Genomic DNA, 11279 nt, shown 5'->3' on the forward strand with positions numbered 1-11279 from the left:
ATTAATTGTTACCTCAGTCAATATATCCAGAATGAATTCCTCACCTCAAAAGACTAGCACCCATTTCTATTTAATATATTTTAGTCTGGTGACCATATTTCTTATGGTTTCCAAAACTGAGATATAGATATTGTATTTGACTCAATACTTTTTATGCCAGAATTTTACAGTACCACTTACCAATGCCTGCCATTTTGTCTTTAGCTGCTTTTATTGGATTATCCATAGTTTTATGTTCCTGCTGCTACCACTCCAGCTCATATCTGTATGTTTGCAACAATCTATTAGTATTTTTATTTTAGTATTTAGTATTTAGTATTTTTCTTCATTTATCCTCAATTCTTTTCTATTCTGCTGTTCATATTGCAGGTACCAACATCTAATGACACTGCTGCTGCCATATCACTATACACAATATATACTATATCACTATATATAAGTGCTAATTTTGTCCACTATATTAAGTTCTATGATTTAAGTGTGGCTTGTAGAGCTTTCCAGAAGTATTTCTATGCCATCTAGCTAAAGTTATTTTTTTTGAGCATTAGTACTACAAGAAGGAATCATAGATACTGTCTCCCAGAAACATGTTTACTGTCTACCTGTCATCTAATATGAGTTAATTTTCTTAAAAATTTGAAAAATGTGGATATGTCAATTCTGTTCATGGTTTTTACTTACTATACTCCGAACATGATCTTAACATTTGGCTAGTCTCCTTATTTCTCTATCTTGTCTGTATTTTAAGGTTCATTTCTATCTTGTTTATAAAGTTTTGTCTCATTACTTTGTTCATTTTTATTCATTATTTTTTTTCTGAATTACTCTTGAAACATTTTAGCACTTCAGTTTTCTTTATTTCATATATGCATGTTTTATCTTCCCAACTACCTTGTAAACTAATGGAACTCACAGACTACCTCTTATATATTTTCAGTCCATAGATGTTTTTGCCTTATCAGTGGTACCAATACCTCTGTTGGAATACCAGATTATTTAGGTGGTACACCGTCACATGAATTCTACCTACTGAATGCTGACCAGCACTGCTATTTGCTGTTCATTTTCAGTGAAATAATCTATAAGGATTATCTATAATCCCAATGAGGAAGGGATTGATCTCCTGAGATAGTTTCTCCCCCACTGTCTGCCAATCCTGAGTTTGTATCTCTACTTCTTTTTCCACTACTTATTATGCTACCCCCTACCTCAGTTCTCAGTTGTCCCTCTTAGTCTCTATCTTTTTCATTTTCCAACTTTTAGACCCTCCATCTTCAGTCTCCCTCCTTAAACTCCCAATTCTTGAATGCCATTTTTAAAAGTCCAATATGTCCCTCTGTTCTCCTATTGTTATATTCTTTTAATCCTCTCCATACTTTGTTGTATACCTTAATACTCATACTACATTCCTCTCTTAGCTTCTAGCATTTTAGCTTTAGTTTTAGCTTCTTCCAAATTACAACCTCTATCATACCACACATATACAAGGATTAGTTGCAGATACTTAATCACTTATGTTCTATTTGTGCATATTTCTTTGCCCCTGTTTTATTCACAGACTGGAGTCCCTTTTTTCCTCCTATCGTTTTCAGAATATTATAGGTCCGCTATGCTTTAATTTTCTTTTTCTTTTCCCTCTCCACTGCTGTTGCTCTTAGCCCCTGGATCAGCAGATCAAGGCCTAATTTTCTTGCCATCCCTGAAGTTTCTAGTTACCACTCTCCAACTTTGAGTGCAGCTGTTTCTTCAGAGGTCATTGCTGGTTATCCAACTTTCATATCTGTCTCTATTTTCTTACCCACTAATGTCCATTATAAATTAATTTTAGCCAAAAAAGAGCCAATTTAATTAAAATTATTGTAAATAATACAAATGTTATTTGGATATGGCAAACATCTTGAGGACTAATACAATTAACTGAAATTTGGCAAACACTGTTCTTAATGTGTTTAATACAGTTTTAGGCACATAGAGTAAATTCAGTTAAGTTGGTTAGTTTTCCTTCTTGATTTTATGTTTGATAATTAAACACATTAATATTACATGGATATAATTAGGAAATTGAATTTCCAGTTTATAGCTGCCCTCCCCTTAATGAAGTTGAAGGATTTTCAGGGTGCTCCTTTACTTGTATTCCCTTTTGAGGGGAAAAAATACATAAATAAATAAGAAAGGAATGCAAGTGAAAAGAAAATGAATGAGTAGTATTACTTCTGAATTTTGAATTGCTAAGTAAATCTTTACTAAAATTTTCTAAACCAATATGAATGAGAAATATAGAGAATAGAGATTTGTGGTGGGGGAGTGGTTCTGTGAGGGAGAATTTTTTGTTGTTTCATCTTTCGAATGGAGAAAGGTGAATTGGATATGTATACATTTCTTAATACTCAATTTGTTCTAATGTAGTACACTTGGAAATGTCGTGCTGTTCTTTATATGTATCCAAATATGATAGCTATGGTTTTCTAAATGTGTTCTAAGTACACAAAATACTCTCAAAGATACGAATAAGAACAAAATGCTCAGTCTGTCATAGCCTTTAATGACATCTAGTACAGTATGTTACAGGCTTTTTAAAAAAAGTACCTTGTAGCTATGGCTTTTAAGTTAGTGATTATCAATTTTCATCTTCTGCTTCATGCTTCATAGATTTCCCAGATGGTTTACTCTTATGAAAACACCTGTCTATGCCTCTGAATCACGTTCAAGTTAATGATTTTGACATTAGGTCATATTATCTCTTTCTGTCTTTGTTAATTGTTCTTGCCTCCTTTTTTTCTTCCAAATTGTCTTAGATCAGGTTCACTAAGGAAAAGACAGAGATAGAGATACACATATTTGTGTTTTTTCTTTTCCCCAGGGGTGTGGGTGTGATACCACTATTAACAGTGTCTGAGAGAAAGTGAGGGAAGCAGGATTACATAGAGACAGAGTTTAAACGTGAAGCAGTTAAAAGAAAGACTTTAGACATTTTCAAGGGAGCTGTGGAGCTGAGATAGCACTTCAAAGATGCCCTGAAATGACAAGGGGGCCAAGTTTTCATATTTTCACATTGGCCAGTAATGGGATGTAGGCTGGCACTTAATAGGGGGTGTAGCCTTGGGAGAGGCAGATGCCTTGGTTGAGGGCAGTTACTATGGAGGGACTCCACTGTGAGTGACCAGCAGGCAACAATTCTCGATGTTTGGGGAATGAGTGTCTCAGTCCTCAAGAAGTATATCTGAGTGTCATATTGAGTGACATGCTATAGCATCCATGTAAAAACCATGCCATTTTTTCTTTTCTCTTGCATACATAGGTTGGAAATTTTCTTTACACTTTCTTAGATGTCACCAGCTCTCACAGAGACTAAATCAAAGCAAATTTGTATTTTTATTTCTCTCTTTCCTTAAGTAAATGTGTGTGTGTGTGTGTGTGTGTGTGTGTGTGTATAATTAATGCTACATTTTAATGGACAGCTGTCTCTCCATAATAAAAGCTAGAGTGTTTGGATATTATAAAACAGCATAACTATCTATTGAGAATATAATGAGATTATATATTGTTGTTACTCTATATTGTATGTTGATATAATCACCTTTTAAGGGAAATCATTAAAAAATGTTATTAGCGGGGCCGGCCCGGTGGCTCAGGTAGTTAGAGCTCCATGCTCCTAACTCCGAGGGCTGTCGGTTCGATTCCCACATGGGCCAGTGGGCTCTCAACCACAAGGTTGCCAGTTCAATTCCTCGAGTCCCGCAAGGGATGGTGGGCAGCGCCCCCTGCAACTAAGATTGAACATGGCATCTTGAGCTGGGCTGCACCCTCCACAACTAAGACTGAAAGGACAACAACTTGAAGCTGAATGGCACCCTCCACAGCTAAGATTGAAAGGACAACACTTGACTTGGAAAAAAGGCCTGGAAATACACACTGTTCCCCAGTAAAGTCCTGTTCCCCTTCCCCAATAAAATCTTTAAAAAAAAATGTTTCTTAGCAGTACGGTACTATGGTTTCACATTTACATGTTGCATGCACTATATTTATACAATGATATTTTAAATTAGTACATCTGTATTGAAAAATAAATATTGGTTACAGTACAACATCATGAATAACTTTCTAAAAGGATATACTGCCCAATGCTTAGTGATGCTGATGCAATTCAAAGATACTAGCATATTTTTTAAAACTTTGGCATTAACCTTGAACCTCTGATTTTCCTTCCCCTCTATTCATTAATAAGTATTCAAGTTTTTCTCAGTTGAATAATACAAATCTCTTCTTTGCTTTTTTTTTTTTTTTTCTGTTGTTGTTCTTATTCTGACTGTTACATACCTCTCAATGTTCCCAAGGAGTGTGACAGTCATCAGAATATGCAAATGAAGATAAGGTTTTCTAATATTTAATTCATTGAACATTTGAAGTTTAAGTCATATTTATGTTCTATAAGCACAAATTCAGAAGTGGTAACAGATATGTAACTTTTTGCATTCATAAGGGTGGTTGTTTTGTGAAGATCAGAATGATAAACTCTGAAATTATCCCAATGCTTCTTTCATTAGCTCTGTGCACTCACACATTGATACAAATATGTTATCCTAGGTAACTATGTTAAACTCTCAATGATCATGTGCTATGAGTCTATTCAGTGAATAGAAGGTGTCCCTTGGTTAAAAATAACAAAACTTTGTTAACAAGGATTTTATTCACTCAGATTTCTTTAAAATATAAAGAACTGTGAAGAGTTGGCGATATTACTCTGCTTTAAAGTAAAGCTACGAAGTTAGCTTGCCAGTTTTATAGATGCTGACAAAAGACAGGAGACTCCTGGGACATAAAGAAGTACTTTATTACTCATGACAAAGCAGGCAGCGTGAGCTTTATATTTCCATTGTTTCCCCTTGCCCTTCAAGTCACACAGGGGTGATGAAAACTGGCACAGACAGATATTATGCACACAGTGGGTGTGTATCATAAGTGAAGAACCTTGAGTTTAGGAAGCTCTCAATTTAAAAGAGAGCTGCTGGCAAACTTGCCTAACCTTTGCCTTTGAAGGAGACATTATGTTTATTATCCTGGTTAAGAATTTAATCTACCCTCTGTTTTGGAGAGAAACACTATATCTTCCAATATTGTTTGCTATACAAACATCTGTAAAAAGTTATGAGAAAAAGCCAGTGCCTCTTCACAAGAAGTAGAAACAGTGCAAATTTTCTCCACAGGAAACATCCATTAGCTAGCATAAGCTACAGAAAAGTCTTAGAAAAATTTGAGATTTACAAGTTTAAACCATAGCTAGACTAATGCCCCCTTCCTTTTCCTCAGCCCAGATAATTAGAATATAGCAAGAATAACAACAGTCAATGATCCTTGATCAAATCTATAGATAATTCTAATTATTATTGTTCTATAATTATTCTATTTTTCTTAGCTAATTACTAGATGGAACAAATTATAAAGTAAGTTTCCCATTTTGAGAAACAAACAGTTTTATAAAATTGTTTAAGATCAATTGTTAGCATCGTAATAGTCAAATTTTATTTAAAAATTTGTAAGCTGATCTCAATATAGTATTTTAAATAAATAAATAAATATTTTAAATTTCAAATTGACAATCGGGCAAATAACTGATGATTACATTTTATTTTAATATGTAATATATTTCGTACATGAGAGTTGAATAATAAAATTTTGCTTAAAATTGAAATGTTTTATTGAATGTGAAGAGCTTTGTAGTGCTACATTCTTACTGTATAAATTCAGTTTGGTGGCCTTTATCTCCAAATTCTGATGCAAGAACAAATCCAAAATCTGACATCAGAGACTCCTATGCTTTTAGCTCCATTATTTCTATTAATTAAGTCACCTCAGATTATCTCCGTGTAAAACACATGGTGTTAAACACTAAGTAAATATGCCCATTAAAATGTGAATATAAGGATGCCCCGATGGCTTAGGCAGTTGGAGCGCCATGCTTCTAATGCCAAAGGCCGCAGGTTCGATTCCCACATGGTCCAGTGAGCTGCGCCCTCTATAGCAAAGACTGTGAACAATGGCTCTCCCTGGAGCTGGGCTGCTGTGAGCAGCTGGAGATCAGTGTGAGCAGCTGTGTGCTGCCATGGACTGCTGTGTGCTGACGTGGGCTACCGTGAGTGGCCGGCAGTGGCAAGAGCTGTCGTGAGCTGTTCTGAGCAGCTGACCAACGGCCGGCGACCGACTGCCTCAGCTGGGGGGAGCACAAGGCTCATAATACCAGCATGGGCCAGGGAGCTGCGCCCGACAACTAGAAAAAGCAATAGCTTAAAAAAAAACTGGGGGGGGGGGACGGGGGCAAAAAAAAAAAAGAGGGTCTGATTCATATTAAAAAAAAGAAAAAAATGTGAATATAAGAAAATATTATTTGAGAATTCACTGTTGTAATTTTAGAAGATTCCCTGGAATACTTTTTATTTTTTTCATTTAACTTTTAAAGTATCTTGCATAAATTAGAATAAAATTACTAGCATCCACGTAATGCAGTTTGATTCTTTCAAAAACTTGGAATTTTTCTGATTAAATAGTTCTGAAGCATAATTTACAAAGAGATATCCAACACACTAATGACAGATAAATGAGATGAAGCAAATATAAAACTTTGTTATAAGATACATTTTTGAAATAAAACATAAGAATATAGTCTTAAATTCTAACTAGTCAAAATTTGAGAACATTAAAATGGTAAAAGTCTGCCATCTTCAGGGTTCTTTATGCTTATTTATTCTAATAATGTATTCTGCTCTGTGTTGAGTATATTATTTGCTGGTCTTGGTAATGTTAATGTAATCTATTATTATAGATGTTAGTTCTGTGTCTATATGAAATAAAGGTATTATCCTCTACCTATAGTTTAAAATATAATGTTTTGTGAAGTAATTCTGAAAGTTACTAATACAATAAAGGAATAAAATATAAACTTGTTCCTGTATCACAGTGAAAAAAATAAGTACATCTGTGAGGTGTTGAGTTAGTTTGTAAATTTTTAAAGATAGAAAACTCAATCTTTTAAACATTGAACTGTATTATTCATTCATCTTTTTCTAGGAAAATCTTGCCTTCCCTCTCTACGTAAATTGAGAATAGTTTTCAAGGGGGCTGCTAGAGAAAGATTATGTTTTTGTATTTCAGGTTCTTCTGATTTCACTGTTGTTACCAGGAAATGACATTGTACTTCAGCTCTTCATCTTCTTGAAGGAATGAATTCAATCGAGAGACAGAATTTTGTGCAGAATAAAGCAGCCAGAAATTTAGTAGTAAAAGACATAGAGGGGCTGACCCGAGGGAGGGAAACATTCACGCCTTGCATTGTATGAAGGCTTTTGTTTCTATGGGTAGAATTGTCTCCCCTTCTCCCTTCTCTTACCTCTCTTTCTCCCCCTGAGATGCCTGGCCCTCCCTTCTCTGGCATTTGGCAATGCATTACTTTGATTTGGGGGCATGTGTAAACAAATCCCTTAGGGGTGTGTGTAAACCTGGAATCCTGTTGGGCTAGTAAGGTATTGGTGGCCCTGACAAACAGGATGTGTTCCACCCTTCTCTGACTTCTAACAAAATATCTCTGATTTACAGGTATGTGTAAGCCTGGAGTCCTGCTGGGCAGCTGCCAGGAGTCTTGACCCAAGTAGGAGCTGCAGCGAGGGGCTTTCTAACTGGGGCTACCAGGGCTATGTCTCTCCTTCTCCTGCTCATTTCTATCGATTTATCTACCCTATGACTATTACGACTTAATTCTGATTTTCATTTGTCATTTCTAAAATTTTAGCTCAATCGATAACCTTTGTGTTTATGACAAAAATGTGAATAATATTTAGTTTAACTACTTTGTTGTACATTTAAATCACGTTTTCAAATTTTGTGGAGATTTGCCAGCTAATATGTGCATTCTGTGGATGGTAATATGACAGTGAAGAAACCAACTTTTTAAATCTAATTGCCATTTTTACTTTATCCTCAGGAAAAATGAAGAGCAAAATAATTTTATTTTTATTGATACGTGCCTCATGGCTTGTATTTTTGTAAACATGTATTTCATATCTCATTTGCTTTCATGAAATTCAAAATTCAAATAGCATGTATTTTTTAAACTGGAGAAACGTTAGATTTAGGTGCTTGAATTGTCTAAGTCAGTTTAATTATCCACTCTGACTTATTGCTGACACTGAGTAATTGCATCTAGAAGTAGCAAATTTACTTCCAGATGAAAACAATTTGACCTTTCTTAGATACAGCCTAAGTATCCTCCGCTTCATGAGAGTTTATGATTTATGGAATATATCTATGGATTAAATAACTTCTATATGCTATTTTACATATGCATACTTATTAATAAGGCATAATATTCAACAAACTTCCCATTGAAGTAATTTCTGGTTATATTACCTTGTTATATAATAACAACAGCACACACTTACTAAAGTGTGACCAGAGAAAGTGATTCAATTTCCTGGAAATTGTGTCTATGCATTTCATTTTACCATAAAAATGCATACATGTAAGATTGTGAAGCTTAACACATGCAATGATTCTCTAGCATAGTGCTTTACACATGATCCCTGACCAATTCATATGAATTGACTTAGAGGTGGAGTTATGAAGTCTGTCTTTAATCCTTATGCCTATGAAGATCAAAGGAAAGAAGAGGTACAGAAATTTGAGCTATAAGTAGCAAGATAGGGAATTCCTTAAATATGTGTAGGCATTTGTGCACATATGTATGGGGTAAAGTAAAATTTGGAAAGTAGTGGTAGCCAACCATGAAGAAGCTGTTTAAGGGAACTAAAGTTTTGCCATCCTGAAGCTGCCTTTTAGGATATTCATTTTAAGTTTCTTATTAAGAAACGACTCAGAAAGAAACATTGCCCTCCCCCACCCCCCTTTTCTGGCCCAGTAGATTCAGAGGGAAAAACCTGCTTTAGGAAGGAAATTTTAGGATGTTTGCCTTAGCCTGAATAACCCAATTTGAATTGTATGGTAAATAAAAGGGCTTCAGGCAGAGGCCTGATAGCCAGAGACCCCTGTGTCCCCTTGTTTCTGAGTTGTCCAGAAAGAATTTTCCTCTCATGTATGTTCAGCTCTTCCTCAACTATCTCTAAATCATCTGACATCTAAGACCCATCTCCTTCACCCTTTCTACTTTGTCCAAAAATGTCACATATCCCTAATGTTGCCTGTTTTTGAAATTTTCATGCCCATATGAATTCCCCATGTGCATGTGCTAAAATTTGATTTTCTCCTGTTAATCTGTCTCTGTTAATTTGATTATTGGCCCATCTAGAAGAACTTAAAAGGTGGGAGGAAAAGTATTAATATTTTTTAGCCTCCACGCTATCCATGAAAATAAAATATTACAGTTGTATGCTGCCAGTTTAATATTTGTTCACTTCTATGTCAAATTATTTCATTTTTATCACATTATTTTGGGTTTAATTTTTAATTTAAATAATCAAAATTGTTATCTAAACATAGTATATTTATAACACTTGAACCTTTTTTTTCTAGGCACAGGATGTTTTTTAATCTAGTTGTAAGCATACAATGAAACTTTTCATGCCTTTAAAATTATTTTTATTGAATTTATGGAGAACATTTCAGATATTAAATTCAGCAGAGTCTCTAGAAACACCTGGTAGGACTTTGTCTAGCACTCCAACATATGTTTGCTATCGTTTTCAGGATCCTGTAAACTTGGAATCTGATAATATTAATATTTCTATCTTCAGAAATGGATGTTCAGAAAGTACAAACATTTTCTTTTTCAGGTGCTGACTTGATACATATCACAGGCCTGATATTTTGATGCTCTGTTTGAAATAGCACAATATAAACAGATGCTTCCTTGTGAGTTTTCTTCTTAACGGTGTTTCTTTCTGATATATGCTATTATTTTGTGTTCCTCTGCAACTCCATCTAACACTACTAAAATTTATGCTCATGCAATTTTTCTCAATTTGGTAGCCAGATTATGAATTTCAGAAGTTAAATTTTAAAATGAATTCACCCCAATTGAGCTTAATTCCCAGGAGAGTTGCAAGAATGCTGTCTAAATTCAACGAAAGTGTTGAAACTACTCCCACAAATGGGACATAGGAATTTCCAACCGTCACTGGTATTTCTGATCACCACCCTCATGTTATGGTGTGATCTCAAATGACTCTCAAAAACTCTTCTATTAAATGCGTTTTCAAAATGGGCCCGTGGGATATAGTGCACAGACCTTACAAAAATGTGGAAATTCTTTTTCCCTTTAGTATAAGTTGATTCGGACATTCTTTTTAATATTATTCTCTCAAGGAGAGGACGGTAGCAGAATATCCTTGAAGGTCTTCGAAATATTATGGCTCTTTCCCCATGAGGGTGGACATTTGGATTTGTAAGAAATGCCACATATTGTTGCTTTACCCATGTGGTATTTCGATGACCTGCAGCCTGAGAGAAATATCTCCTACATAGCAGATGAAGAGTCATGCTTCTCACCACATGCCTACTAATGAATGGCCTTCTCCATGAAATTGAGAACTGGTAAGGAACTTTGTAATTTATGGTGGAATAACACAAATTACTTGGTTTTCCCATGTTTCCTAAGCAGAATCTTGCTCTGTTATTTAAGGGTTTCTTTCCATCAGTTTTCACTAGTGTATTCAGAGGGGTAATTCTCCCTAATCCTGACATGAGGAAGATCCACTTTCTAGGAATGGGAATCTGAATTAGAAGGGACTCTTCTTCTTTTACAGCTTCTTGAGGATCTCCTTGGTTCTTCTCTGCTTCAAGCTTATTATTTTCGGCTTCTTGAGGAGCAGCATGCTCCTGAGAGGTTGGTAGGTCTAGCTCCCTGTTTATTGGCGTGCTTTCCACCTGAGACATCATATTAGATTCAGCAGATGAAGGCTCTGTATCTGTATTTGGAGCCTCATTCTCTGAATTTTCGAGAGCATTGTCAGTTGGATCACTTCCTTCTTTAGTAGGAGAAGTCATCTTAGATTCTATTTATGTGAAAAAAGACAAACATCTGTTAAGTTGAGAAAGGCTTTGATTCATAAGAATCAGTTGTTTAGTCTTAGCAAAAAGCATGTGGATGTGTTGTTCCTGAGTTTTGCACACCTTAAGTATATATACTTTTCTCACACCTTTAATATCAGTCACAGACCCACAAAATAAAGTAACAAAAATAAAAACTTAGGGCAAATATAACTCCTATTAAATAAGTGTTCTCATTACCTAGTCTGGAACTTATATATAAACTTAGAATAACATAAGCTTTCATC

General features: G+C 35.1%; 1 protein-coding gene across 1 annotated transcript; it reads right to left on the reverse strand.

Annotated features, from left to right (window-relative positions):
• Positions 1-10026: 10026 nt before the first annotated feature.
• CPXCR1 (CPX chromosome region candidate 1) lies at positions 10027-10989 on the reverse strand. The gene has a single exon (XM_033089699.1). It carries the CDS (start codon positions 10987-10989, stop codon positions 10027-10029), a length of 963 nt encoding a protein of 320 aa, XP_032945590.1.
• Positions 10990-11279: the final 290 nt, after the last annotated feature.

The sequence above is a fragment of the Rhinolophus ferrumequinum genome, chromosome X (genome assembly GCF_004115265.2).
Source record: "Rhinolophus ferrumequinum isolate MPI-CBG mRhiFer1 chromosome X, mRhiFer1_v1.p, whole genome shotgun sequence".
Taxonomy (NCBI): domain Eukaryota; kingdom Metazoa; phylum Chordata; class Mammalia; order Chiroptera; family Rhinolophidae; genus Rhinolophus; species Rhinolophus ferrumequinum.

What these genes read in the sequence shown, in the direction of transcription:
- CPXCR1 (XM_033089699.1), bottom strand. Translation starts at nt 10,989, where the DNA reads ATGACTTCTCCTACTAAAGAAGGAAGTGATCCAACTGACAATGCTCTC.